General features: G+C 40.2%; 1 protein-coding gene across 1 annotated transcript; it reads left to right on the top strand.

Moving 5' to 3' along the window:
* Positions 1-320: 320 nt before the first annotated feature.
* Positions 321-1,163, top strand: LOC128863902 (uncharacterized). Its single transcript, XM_054103352.1, has one exon. It carries the CDS (start codon positions 321-323, stop codon positions 1,161-1,163), a length of 843 nt encoding a protein of 280 aa, XP_053959327.1.
* The last annotated feature ends 13,841 nt before the right edge of the window (positions 1,164-15,004 follow it).

Here is a 15,004-nt window from a genome sequence, read left to right as displayed (position 1 = left end):
CAAATAATAGCTCCAGTGCCCAAGTAAGTAGCACATTATGTCAATTTGAAGAAAGCGTTGCTAGCATTGATACTACAATCCGAAAATTCTGGAAATTGGAAGAAATACCTGCACAAGTAAATTCCACACGACTGACTCCAGAGCAGGCAAAATGTGAGGAATTTTTTTTGAAAACCACACAGGTTTTACCATGTGGAAGGCTTCAAGTCAGACTGCCTTTCAAAACCGACCGTAAATTACTCGGTCATTCGTATGAAACCGCAGCTCGGCGGTTTCAGGCGCTGGAGAGAAGGACGCTGAAAGATCCAGTACTTCGTAAAATGTACCTGGACTTCATGCAAGAGTATCTCGAATTGGGGCATATGAGTCCAACAAATAATCGACTCCCGAGTGAGCCGCACTATTTCATTTCGCACCAGTGTGTGTTAAGACCGCAGAGCACAACTACCAAGTTGCGCATGGTTTTTGATGCTTCGAGTCGCACATCAACACAAGCGTTGAATGAAACCTTGATGGTCGGACCGATCGTTCAAGAGGAGCTTTTTTCGACCCTCCTTCGCTTCCGATTGCACAAATATGCCATGACTGCCGACATCATGAAGATGTATCGTCAAATATTGGTGCACGAAGACGACAGGAACTTCCACCTCATAGTGTGGAGACAGGATCCATCGGAGCATTTGCAAATTTTTCGATTAAACACCGTAACATACGGCACAGCGCCTGCACCATTTCTCGCCACACGGTGTCTGCAAATGCTAAGCGACAAAAATAAAGCCAAATATTCACTCGGTTCCAAAGTCATTCGGAATGACTTTTACGTCGACGACCTATTAACAGGATCCGACAGTATAGAAAGCCTCACCCAGATACAACAGGAAGTAAATACAATTTTAGAATCGGCAGGTCTGAAATTAGCAAAGTGGTTTTCCAATCATACAAGCTCATCGGATAGTGAGAGTCTCCAAAAATTATTGCAGCTCAGCGATACCGACTCCACCAAAACGCTAGGAATCCACTGGCAGCCGATAGATGACATTTTTCGCTTCATTCTGGAAGATAATTTTAGCGAGCTGCGTGCAACTAAACGCAATATTTTATCAGTTTCCGCTCGCCTCTTTGACCCTCTTGGTTCATTAGCCCCGCTAGTTACCAAAGCTTAAATCTTATTACAAGAGCCTTGGATTCAAGAGCTAGACTGGGATAAGTCGATTCCATTGCGACTTGACACTAGCTGGCAAAACTTTAAAGCCAATTTGTTGCAGCTTCCATCAATTAGCATTCCTCGGTATGTAAATACAGAGTCGAGTGCCAGCTGCCAAATTCATGGCTTTTCCGACGCTTCAATAAGAGCGTATGGCTGCTGCGTATATATACGTAGCCAATCCGCTAGTGGTACGAAATGCACGCTGCTTACTTCAAAGTCTAGAGGAGCTCCGCTGAAGACTAAATCACTTCCGCGTTTAGAGCTCTCGGCAGCCCATCTTCTTGCCAAATTATGGTCAAGAATTTCACCAATGTAGAGTCGACCAATAGAACAAACAATTTTCTGGTCAGACTCCGAAATAGTTCTGCATTGGATTAAAACGCATCCATCGTCGTTGCAAACTTTCGTCGCAAATAGAGTGTCCGAGATCCAAGAGTGAACCCAGAATATGTCGTAGCGTCATGTGCCCGCAAAACAAAATCCAGCGGATCAAGTGTCTCGGGGTTGTAACGTGGACGAATTGGGTAATTCAATATGGTTTACTGGTCCACAGTTCCTCCTAGAAGACCCTCCTACATGGCCAAAAAATGTCAACTTCAGTCACTCTCCAGAACAAGAAGCACTCGAGAAGAAGAAGAACGCAATTACGTTAACCGCAATCAATGCCACAACAAATCCACTTCTCGAAATAATTCACAGGTTCTCATCTCACAGAAAAGTGCTTCGGATTTTCGCTTATATACTCAGATGGCTTCGAAAAATACGAGAGCGAAAAGCAGAATCTGAAATAATACCCACGGCAAAGGCGTTACAATTGAGTTTTCTTAAAATTGTCGAAATAATTCAACATTTTGAATTTAGCGATGAAATAAATAAATTATCGAAAAATAACGTACTTCCCTCAAGTTTGCAGAAATTAACTCCATTTCTGCAGGAACACGCGGAATCATCATTATCGTTTAAATTGATTCGAGTAGGTGGCCGTTTATTAAACGCGCCAATCCCCTATGATGCTAAGTTCCCTTTGCTATTACGCAAAGACTCGCACTTTATGAAAGTATACTTCCGGTTCCTACATTTTCGTAATCACCATGCCGGTCCAAAGGCATTGGCAGCGCTTCTGCGAGAAAAAATATGGATGGTAAATGCTCGAGAAGCCTGTAGTCGAACTGTAAGAGAATGCATTCACTGTTTTCGTTATAAGCCAAAATTACAAGGTCAGATCATGGGCAATCTACCCGCCGATCGATTACGCCCCTAACGGCCCTTCACAATATGTGGGGTAGATTACTGCGGGCCCATTCACATAACCTTAAAAATTCGCGGTCGCCCTCCCGTGAAAATGTATATTGCCATTTTCGCGTGTTTCGCTTCAAAGGCAGTTCATCTAGAACTTGTAACTGCTTTTTCGCTCTCAAAAGGTTCATTGGGCGCCGAGGGATGCCAGCCAAAATATACTGCGACAACGCGACGAACTTTGTGGGAGCAGAGAGGAAGCTGAGGGAGCTCCGGGAAGCCTTTCTGGCACAGAAAGAGGAGATTCTCCAATATGCCGCCGACGAAGGATTCATCTTCGCCTTCATACCTCCGAGGGCACCCCACTTCGGCGGCCTGTGGGAAGCAGCAGTGAAGTCGGCCAAACATCTGCTGGTGCGCGCCGTAGGCAACGCGCTGTTAACCGCCAATGAAACCGCAACGCTTCTCGCCGAATTAGAAGCGGTACTGTTCTCCCGACCGCTCGCACCTCTCAGCAACGACCCCAACGACGGCGAGGCTCTAACGCCGGCGCATCTACTAATCGGTTGCCCCTTGCGAGCTTTGCCACCGGAGAAGGTACCCGTCAACCTCAGCCGCTGCTTAGAGAGATGGCAGCTTGTTTGCTCTCTCAAACAACAATTTTGGCGCGCGTGGTCGAAGAGCTACCTTCTGGAGCTTCAGCAGCGCAACAAATGGGTGCACCCGCAGCCCAACCTCCAACCAGGCCAACTCGTCGTCGTCCACGAAGACAACGTACCACCGCAGCATTGGGTGCTCGGTCGAGTAACCGCAACCATTCCCGGAGCGGACGGGAAAATTCAAGTCGCAGACATTGCTACTAGGTCGGGTGAAGTACGACGCCCTATACACAAACTCGCCGCGCTGCCGGTGGAAAACAAGAATTAAAGGCTGTTGGATTCCTTCAAGGTGGCCGGTGTTAAGCCAGATTCTGGCAAACTATTCTAATAGAATAATTTGTAATAATAATAGAATAGAATAAATTAATATAATATTGTATTTAAATAATGAAAATGTATTCAAGCTTAATATTAAGTTATTTTATATTTCTATTTATAAGTATATAATATACTTTACTGTTTCTCGCTGTCGCTATTTCTTTACCTGTTTCTATTTACTTCCGAGCATTGACTCTATTTCTACAGCTATACTTTCCGTTCTTCCTATTTCTATTTACTTAACTGCATACTCTCTCTAACTCTCCACATACTGTTCTTCCATTTCCGCTATTTCTTGTATCTTAGTTTTAGGCCTAATATAAGGACAGTACATGGAAAATAAAGTCACCTTTTGAATTGTAATCGGAAGAGTGCGGTGTTCCTTTTTAATTACGCGGCGCTACAGGCAATATTCATTTAAGTTCGCGCTTCCACCCTTATAAAGTTTTTTTAAACAATTTAAATATCTTCACAAAACAGTGAAGAATTTTCATGCATGCAGGGGTGATTTCTGGAGTAGAAGCCCCGCAGGAATTGCTTGAATAGCATCTTAATATGTTCTTTATGCGTAATATACTCCTTAGCCGTGAGCATATTAGCCTTTCTGTGAAGATGTTATAGGGGAGACAACAGAAAGCAGCCCGTGGATGCCCCGATCGCTGTTTAAGCCTTACTCTACTACGAACCACCAGTACCAGGCAATCATATGGGTAATGCATAGTTCCCAATCGGCCAGCCAATTGCTCTATATATCGTCAGCAACATATTTTTGTCTTTGCCCCAAGGTCTACCGGATAGCGATTTTAAGACCTTGTTCCGGTGTTGGTTCTTAGCGGCACTTGTGGTTATATGCCCCGAGAAGCAGCGCAGATTATCAGAGACGGCCTCCAGTAGTTGGCTGATATTGGTGTATCGTCGACATTGACCCATAGCTTTAGTTTGACCTCCTTCGTCCAGATGATATATAGGGTCGTCGTGTATTAAGTTACGGGGAAAACTGATTCTTCACAGTAAAGAAGCGAAAAACACTAGTCGTTTACTTTGAAACACAAGCTTTCTATACCATTGCCAGATGTCATTATCGAGTAATCGTCAGAATAAGAAATCAGCGAAACTTCCTTTAGTTATTGAGGAAGCTTTGAAATTTCGAAAAGTTGAAAAGTAAAAATGAGACACACCACCCTATGGCACTCCCTGCTTTATCTTTCTCTTGTTGGATTTTTAATGTCGATATATTATATTTCCAGCGGGAGAGTGGACTGTTGAAAATCATTTAGTACCACAGAATGGCTAACTGTATCGAACGCTAACAAGGACTGTCCTCTCGCAGAGCCAGTTTTGGCAATGCCGAGTGTTGATAGCGGTAATTCACATAATGGCACTGGTCTAATTCTTCTTTTTGATAGGCGCGATAACCGCTTACGCGATTTTGCCCGAGTTTAACAAAGCGCGCCAGTCGTTTCTTTCGTGTGCTAACCGGCGCCAGTGGGAAACACCAAGTGAGGCCAAGTCCTTCTCCAAATGATCCTACCACCGTAGAGGAGGTCATCCTCTATCTCTGCTATCACCAGCTGGTATCGCATCGCTGCATCTTTATTTGCTGCACTATGTCTATGTCGTCATAAAACTCATACAGCTCATTGTTCCAAGGTCCAAAAATCTTCCGCAGAATATTTCTTTCAAACACTCTTAGGGACGCCTCTCGAATATTGTCATCGTCGAAGCTTCTGCTCCATACGATAGGACGGCCATGATGAGAACCCTGTATAGTGTTAGTTTTGTTCGTCGAGAGAGGACTTTTCTACTTAATTATCTACATAGTCCAAAGTAGCTCTTGTTGGCAAGAGCGATTCTCCGTTGGGTTAAAAGGCTGATATTGTTATCGGTGTTAATGCTGGTTTCTAAATAATCGAAGCCTCTAAAAATCTCGAAATGATAACTGCCAACAGTGGCGTGGGTGCCGGTAAGAAAGTGCTCCGACTGGTTTATTTGATGACAGGAGGTACTTCGTTTTATCCATGTTCACCAGAATCATTCGCTTTGCTGAATGAAGTCCAGTTGGAAAAAGATAGAACTAATAGGTGGTTCTGGTCACTTAACGGAAATAATGCTTATGGGTAGCTGGGGTCAAGTGTTGTGTAAAGAGCGGGAGTAGGAGGGCCTCAGTTGTCTTCACACATCGCTTCTGGTCCGACGAAACTGAACCGCAAAAGTACTGCCACTCTGTCATTCTACTTCGCCGGACTCGGCCAGGACCTTGCAGGGAACCAAAGTATCTCAAACTCAAAGCGAAATTGCAGGTCTTCAGGTTTTCCACCCATTTAGAATGCTTATGTTGGATTACCAGTTGACGGACCTCCAAATTAAGAACCTTTATTAGAGGATCCTCTGGGTCGACCTGCCTTAGTTAGTCGCGCTCCTATCCTAAAACGGCTGCTTCCGCTGGGAAATTTGGACGTTTGTCAGGGACTTTTCCAACAGGAATGAAGCGAGCAGCAGTAGCAATGATCATCTTTCGGAATGCGCGTTCCTCTAACTTTATTGTCTTATATGTTTTTGTTTTTTGTTTTGTTTTATAAACACAGTCTTGCACTCTACGAGAAGAGAGGAGGAGCGGTGATTCGTGGAAGTAAAACCGGAAGGTTCTTGAATCAACAATCCATAATAGTAAATGGTCTAATGCAAGAGATAGCATAGATCGCCATGTTATGCTACTACTCTGCAACAGGAGCCAACGTAGTCACTTGTCCCATCGCTAGTGGTACACAGGCTAGAGCATCTCGGAAAGATCAAGAATGCTCCTGGATACTGTCGGCTCGTGGATGGTGCCTCTTTCCGTCAGCCACCGGACCTATTTACTTCGTATCTAAATACCAGATATTTCAGGATAAAGTGAGATAGCTCTTATTCAAGCCTAAAGCGAATTAAAGCCGGGGTTCCACAAGGCAGTGCTTTTCACATCTGACCTACCGGTCTCTGGGACTAGTACTATAGCTACCTTTGCTGACGGTACGTGCATTTTAGCAATTGGAGGCGATGAGACACAGTCCTCTCGCAAACTTCAGGAAGATGCTAACAAAATCACCGAATGGACTACAAAGTGGCGTATAAAACTTAATGAAGCCAAGTCACTTCATGTGGATTTTACAAACAAAAAAATTCAATATCATCCTGTATATATTTCTGGCACGAAAATTCCTTACTCCAATACGGCGAAGTACTTAGGGATGACGCTTGATGCCAAACTATGATGGAAAGAGCACGTTAAAATAAAACACGTGGAATTAAACCTCAAAATGCAAAAATTAAACTGGCTTACTGGAAGGAGGTATCCTCTTTCCCAAAATAAACTTTTAATTTATAAACAAGTATTTAAACCTGTGCGGACTTATGGTATACAGCTGTGGGGATGTGCCAAACAAACTCATATCGAAAAAATACATCGATTTCAAAACAAGTTCCTAAAGAACGCAGTAAACGCACCATGGTATGTGAGGAACACTAATTTACATCGTGATCTAAAGATGTCATTAGTATCAGAAGTTTTCAAAAATTATGCTGTAGCTCATGCCGAAAGACTCGAAAAGCATACTAACCCGGAGGCGCGGCGACTTGCCACTTTAGATGACCAATGCCGGAGACTTAAACGAAGAAAACCAAATGATCTTGTTCCAGAAATTTTGATGACTGACAAATATATGTAAATACTGCTGAATTTAATAAAATAATATTACTTGATAGTTGTGAACTAGGTGTAATAGAATGAAATGTATTTAAATATTTATAACGTCTCAATAAAAAAAAAATTCCGTCAGCCACGTCCAATCCAAAATTTCCTAAGTAATAATGCCCTTAAGTATCCAGGACGACTTTCCTAATTTTTGATGGCTAAACGAGTTTCATTATTAAGGAAGCTAAAAAGAAACAATGAATTCTTAATTTTGCCAACAGATGTTTTATTACCAAGATTTATAGAGCGAGTTTTCATCGCATAGCTACCATAAGGATTGATTTATTTTTGTTTAAGATATAAATAAAAATTCGATATTGGGATGAGAAATTTTTGAAGTCTTTTCCAAAATACTTCTAACACAAAACAAAAAATGCTTAAAGTAATCAATGCACTCATTGCCATCAGCACAATACGCAAGTACTCCAATTCCATTGGCTCGAAACCAGGCTGCTTATTCTCATCTTATAAGTAAATAAAATCCATCGCTAAAAATTCCCAAAAAGTTTGACGCCTCCAATGACCTATAAATCCAACTTCATGTAGTCGTAATATAAAAACATTTAAGCGTTCCTCGTGAAGAGAGTTCTCGGGTAACATCAACACCATCGGATGACTTTTACCAAGACAAATATCTGACAGACGAAACAGTGGTCGGGAGAAATACTTTTGTCGCTCATCGTAGATGGCCCACATTTCGGTGACCATAAATGCATAACGTGGATTCAGTAAATCCCGCATTGATTGATATTCATCAAAATCATAGATATAAGTAAACTTTTCAAAGTATTTAGTGAATTCGAATGATTTCTGAAGAAAAAAAATCTCAGCGCTGCTAGCCGTTACCATATTTCCACGATTTAGTAAATCATCCATGGTTTCCATTGGTGCGGCAAGAGGTACATCTACAATGAAACTCTGCAAGTAAGCGCCATAAGCCGTTCCAATGATGATGCCTGCTGACGAAATGGTCAAGTGAGTTACACTCTGAACGGCTGAGTTGCTTTCGCTTATCCAAAATGATGAGCCCATTAAACCCTGAAGCACATTAAAGAAATAATCGATGATTGCCAATTGCTTTTGTTGGGAACTTCGGCAACGATATGTGAAAGCCCAAAAGCAAGATATAAATATTGCAGTACCACAGAACAAAATCACAGCCGATGTTTTCACTATGATATATATTAATAGAAAGTAGATTTCGGCAATGGCTGTTCAACTGGCACCATTAGACACCAATCGGTAAGTTCAAACACAATCGATAAACTTATGTTAAACTCGACAGCTTCGATTGGTACTATTGAGCCTATATTGACAATCTCACTCTTTGCAGAACAAAGTCAGCAAAGCTTGTAATATTCTTATTTACTGGAGCGAGCGCATACTCCTTTGTGGCATTGCAATGATTTGCATACTCAGTTAAAGATCGACCCAAGAAACCACTGAGTGTTTGGGTGCCGTCCTTGCTTTCATAGTAATAAATTTGCGGATACAAAGTAAAGTCGATAATGCTCAGAGGATGACCGTACATGTTTTGTAGATGATCAATAAATATTTTTCAATAATACACCGGAAAGGTCTCTTTGATAACCTTCTCTGCAGGGAATAAACGCAGAACCCAATAATTTCGCTCCACTACAGTCATATGTGGTTGCAAAGCAATCACATTCGTAGCCCGATGCTTCACACACATTCTGAAGATTCTGGTCACATACGCTTCGCTAGCGGAATCGTCGAACAAAAGGATGAGACGACTTTGTGTGTTGCGCCAAAGACGCTGCCACAGCGAGGCCAACAGATGATCATCAAATTCAGAATGCTGATTTAGTTTAGCGATGGTCAGCAACTCGGCATTGAACATTTTCTTATAACATTCGACGGGAGATGCGAAGTCAAAGTGCAGCAATGGTTGTGGCAGTTCCCTACCAAGCGCGTTTAGTATAATCGAGGACTGCAGAACGTTAGCTGAGTCGAGGGTAGTTTCATTTTCGTAGCTCGTGTAGAGTACAGTGTCCACCCGGCGTTCCAAGGATGTAGCAATCACAATACCTGTCAGCGTCTGGATAAACACTTGGCCGATTACTGATAATCCAATCAAATTGAGTATAGTTGTGATGTTACGGAAGCTCTGCATATTTGTTTGCTTAATTTTGTTAATTCGATTTCTTCTAACTTTCGCTATTGCTTTGGTCAAACTAGAAAATGCATTAAACGTTTGTGATATTTATAGGCTCGAGTGGAATCGATGTGTTGAATGTGTGTATATACGCGACTGCTTGCGGCGAGTAAAATTTTCAATTAATGTAATGCAGTTAACCCCTAGGTTCCCACTGGCTCAGTGGGAAAGTGATCACCTATTGTCTAGCGAAAGATAGAAATTAAATGGGTAGAAATCCTAGATCACGGGAGAATATCGGTTATGCCCATTGCATAGGAAGAATTCAGGTTATTTTGAAACATTTTCACTTTCAGCCTAAATTAAATTGTTAAATTTTGTTAGTGCGAGCTTTAAGCGTACACTTTTTATACAATTCGTAAAGTAATGTCACAAAATGTATTGAGTTGCTGAAAAACACGAAATCCATCACAAAATTATTTTATTTATTTATTTATATTTATTATTATGACACAATTCAGACCTAGCCTTTGAGTCTTGGACATAATCTTTTTAGTCTACAAGGAAAATTTTAAAAATTTAAACGCATTTTGAAGTCACTTGAACTAAGCCACACTCTTGTTGAAGTTAAAAGGTCACAGTATATTTTGAAAAGAATAGGAAATTATTCGTAGGCCTATAAGAAATTTCATGACAATTTATTTTAAAATATCATTCGGAAGAGAAGCGATAACGGCAGGCAAAGGGTTAAGTCAATAACTTTGATTAGCACACTTATACGGAGTAATTTAGTGGTATCATTGAATGTTTAGTATAATTCTGGCATTTTGTATAGCATTTTTAGCTCTTTAAGCGTAGCAATCTGATTCTTGTGAGCAATTTAAAATGGATTAGCTTGGCTGGCTCATCATAACTACATTTTTCAAAAATCAAACTCGTATGAAAATGTCTTGAATTTCCAAAGCACTCTAGATAAAATTAATTTCATTAATATCAATGGATGGAATTATGGCTTCGTTTCCGGGAAAAGAATTTTTTTTCTTTATCAACACATTTCGCAGAGGAATCAGTAGAAAATAGATATACAGGTTTACGGGAAAAGGATATTAATATATAGGTACATTCTAATTAATTTAGTTATATAATTTATGTGATATGATATCAGAACGTAACCACTTTCGGCATATTCGATTTTAAAAAGAGTTTAACAAAATTAGTTTATTTCAGCTTGCACGCCCATATTTCTAAATGTAAGTTTAAGGGTCCGATTGTTTTTTGTTTGTGCTTTAGGTTAATGTTACGCCAGTTAATAAAAATAATCGATACATTTTTTAACAAGTAGTGACAGCTAAAAATGGCTGCTTAATAAAATGGTGAATTTACGGTTTCCGACAAAGTGTTTCTAGCTTTAAATCTTAGAAAAAAATGTGCATGCCAACCATTCCGCAAATTATTTTCAAAACGATATGGGCGCCGTAGCCGAATGGGTTTGTGCGCGACCATCCTTCAGGAGTGCATGTGTTCAAGGCCTCCGGCAAGGAACACCAATTGATAGAAAAATATTTTCTTCTAATAGCGCTCCCCTTTCGGCAGGTAATATCAAACCTTCGAGTGTATTTCTGCCATGAAGAAGGTCATCATAAATTGTAAGCGTAAAACTGTAGGTCCCTCCATTTGTGGAACAACATCAAGACGCACGCCACAAAAAGGAGAAGGATCTCGGACAAACACCCAAAAAGGGAGTAAATGCCAATTATATATAACGTGCCTCACAAAAGTATTCGGAAATACTTTTTCTCTGGTAACAATTCATCAATGAAAACCTCCATCAGGATTTGCTTGAGCTGCTTTACGAATATTTCAAATTGAGTAGTTTTTTATGTTTTTTTGAACCACTTGTGAGGCAGCTAACGGTTATACGCTTATTTATTACGTTTTTATTAAAGGCTTTGCTTCCCTATACGAGTATTTTACAATAGGCATGTACCGATTGATACAAATTAACCTAGAATTTTATTATGTAATCAACTCATTTGGTACATTTAATACCTTTTATACATGCACACATACATGGACAAGGTGGGGCACCAGAATGGAACTGTGAGTTTTGCCAATCACGCCTTAAGTGTATTTCTTCTTTCTATATGTAAGTGTGGATATTCTCACATTCGTAATGTAATCGCAATTGGCGAGCACAGCGCATTGATTTAAACACAGCACTTTAGGGATTCAAATTCATATCGTATCGTAAATGCAAATTAAATTTTAAAATTGACGCTTCCTGAAATGTATATGATTTTTTTATGTGTCTGAGTTGAAAAGCATCAAACATAAAATTAGTGTATTATTGTTTTATTATATTAGCTGCCTACATACAGACATAACATATTTTGAGCGTGTTTCAAAATACTAACATATGCAAAGTGGCGCAAACTTAATCATCCTTTTTTTACATTTTTTCTAAATAAAAAATTACTCTGAGAATCAAAGTCTTGTTGCCCAGTTTACAAGTGTCAAATTTGATTGTCTTACCACGCCATTTGCAAAAATTATAAATCTTTCGATAGGGTGACTAATTTTGCGCCACCTTGTAGATATGTGTGTTGCATTGGGGGGATATGCCAGCAGTTCGATTACATTTATGTATTTTCCAGTGAAACCAAATGCAATGTGAGTACTAAACTATAATTGGAGGATAGGAATATATTGTATATAGGAGGGTAATTGAATTCAAAATAGATGAAGGAGTAACGTGGCATAACTCTCTCATGGCTCACAATTTACTTATCTCTTGTTTTGCCACCGAAAAAATCTACATACTCTGCCACCCGTGTACCCCGACGATAATTTTTTGGGTATAAGTCCTCTATATCCCGAAATAGTTGTATACATTCGATAAATATTTATTTAGTTATGTTTTCAGAACATATTTCTAACTGAATACATCAGCTGCTGTATATAATAGCAGCTTTCGTACTCCTATATCAGGTACATAAAGCAGGCAGCTGCACCCTTAATTTCTCGTTTTTGTGAAGGCTAGGTGGATTGAGCTTGAAAGGTAAGCGAAAAGTTCGGTCTTCCTAATCCGTTACACCTGAGGCATGTTCGAGAACACTTTTGAAACCAATATGGTTAAACATTTGGAAAAGCAGTATAGTTCAGTTTTCATCGTCGAAGAAGCAAGACGTAGCAGTGCGTAGTCATTACTAAGTTAGTTTTGATACTTTATCGTACGTGAGCACGCATGTGTTAATATTTTATGGATTGTGTAACTTTATTTATTTATTTATTTATTTATTTACAGACGTGAAATAATACCACAATTATTCTTACACGTAAAAAAGGAGTACTGGCTGCCAGGACCTTCGGCTCGCTGATGTAAAAGTAACAGATAGTTAGCTTAAAGGTCTTACATATAGAAGGAGACTAGAAAACTTAATTAATTAAGACTATGGTAAAAATATAGTAACTATGTTAGAGGAGCAAACTTCAAATCATTTTTATTTTTATTTTATATTTTCTAAGGAAGTAGTTCTTAACAGTGTAGAAGGTCTTTGATTTTGGAAGATACTTTTCCTGATTTGTTCAAAATGTGGGCAGTCGTCGAGTTGGTGGCAGACCGTTTAAGATGATGAATGACAGTGTTGGCAGCATGGAGGGCTGGAACCACTAGAAACGTATGCATGTGTGGCGATTGTGTGCCCTAGACGAAGGCGGATAAATGATTTGATAACGTTGCAACAGCAATTTAATGGATAGTTTGGTTTTATACTGTTAGTATTATTTACAATATAATGATGGGAAAGGGATCCCCAATTGACCATTTGGGTCGTTCTTACCCAGCGAGCTTAGCCCGTTCGTCCGCTAGATTGTTCCCTCTTATGCTTGGATGGCCTGGAACCCACATAAGTTTTATGCGTTCACTATTTTTTAATAATTTGCTCCGGATACAGGAGATGATGTGCGTCTTGTTCATTGTGTTCATTATTGAGTAAATGACTGATTTGCTATCCGAGCAAATTACTGCTTTCGGAAACGAGTTTTCAGCGAAGGTAATACCATGAATGATCGCTGCAGCTTCGGCTGTATAAAAGGAGGCATAGCTAGGGAGGAGGCCGGCCGTGATTGTTTCTCCTTTCGAGTTGACAACTAATGAGGTGTTAGTATCAGTTTTTGACCCATTATTGAAAATTGAGCTCCATTCGGGAAGTAGAGGAGTTGTTAATTCTGTAAAAAGGCGTTGGTAAACAATAGCATTGGTGTGATTTTTACCATATTTCGCTAGGCGTAATATAAAATTAGCCCTTTTCATCAACCATGGGGGAAACAGTACATTTTGGCGAAGTTAAGATGAAGTGATACCAATCTCTCTGGCGTAATCGATGCACAGTGCAATCGTCGATTTGCGACGTGGGGCCTTACGTCTTTGAAGCTCGCCTACTACTGCTTCATATAAAGCGCTGTTGTAGCAAAGAAATAGCTTAGGTATAGGGTTACTCAATAGGTGCGTTTCAACTTTTTTCCGATAGGGAGGGCGAACGACGCAATATTTTTTATTTTTCGCTTGTCATTTGTAAACTTCATTAGTATACATTTCATCATGGAACGCTACACACTTGAGCAACGATAGCAAATCGTGCAAATTTTTTATGAAAATAATCGTTCTGTTGCTGCTACTTTAAGAGCATTACGGCCATTTTACGGTCCATTTAACAAGCCGTCCCGTTTTGGGGTTATGTGAAGTCATTGGTCTACAGTAACAAGCCGGCGACGATTTGTGAGCTCAAAGCCAATACTGAACGCGAAATTGCTGGAATTTCGGCCGATTTATGCAAAAGAGTGGTCGAAAATTGGATTCAACGATTGGACTTCGTAAAACGTGCACGCGGTGGTCATGCAAAAGAAATCGAATTTCATACTTAAATGTATATGATCAAACTCGATAATAAAAAAAAATTAGTTAAAAAAGTCAAACGGTTGGTGTTTTATTCAAAAACGTTCAAAAGTTGAAGCGCTCTTACTGGAAAACCCTATATAAGTTTCTTCGTATTCGTCGTGAATCTCTCTTCAATTGTGTGGAGGCCGGCTTTCGTCAGCATAAATTTGGTTGGGGATTTAGGCATAGCACGGATGCTTCTGCTTACAGCCGTGTAGTAAGCTGAGTAAATTAGTGTGTAACTTTATATTGTGAGACGTATTTTCTGAAATTTGCGCATACTTTTTTTAGTTTTTCATCTAAAATAACAAATAAAATTATTATTATTACTATTATAATTATTTATCTTGGCACCGCCGTTAACAGCAACAACGATATCAGCCTGGAGATCAAACGGAGAATCACTCTTGCTAATAGGTGTTACTATGGGCTAAGTAAGCAATTGAGTAGTCGAGCCCTCTCTCGCATGACCAAAGTGACACTTTACAAGACGCTCATCATACCCGTGTTGCTTTATGGCGCAGAGGTATGGGTAGTGTCACAAAGACATGCAGCCGCTCTTGGGGTGTTCGAGAGAAAAGTTCTTCGTAAAATCTTCGGTCCTGTGCGCGTTGGCGAAGATTACCGTTCAAGAATGAACCACGAGCTGTATGAGCTCTACGTCGACATTAACGTAGTTCAACGCATCGCCATCCAACGCCTGCGTAATTGAAACAACTGCTAGGCGAGGACGATGACAATAGTTTGAATCGTTCGGACAGTGAAGACAACGAGTGGTTTCCAAGCGGCAATAGAACGCATA

Source organism: Anastrepha ludens, chromosome 2, assembly GCF_028408465.1.
Source record: "Anastrepha ludens isolate Willacy chromosome 2, idAnaLude1.1, whole genome shotgun sequence".
NCBI lineage: Eukaryota > Metazoa > Arthropoda > Insecta > Diptera > Tephritidae > Anastrepha > Anastrepha ludens.
This window is presented reverse-complemented; position numbering and strand designations above follow the sequence as displayed.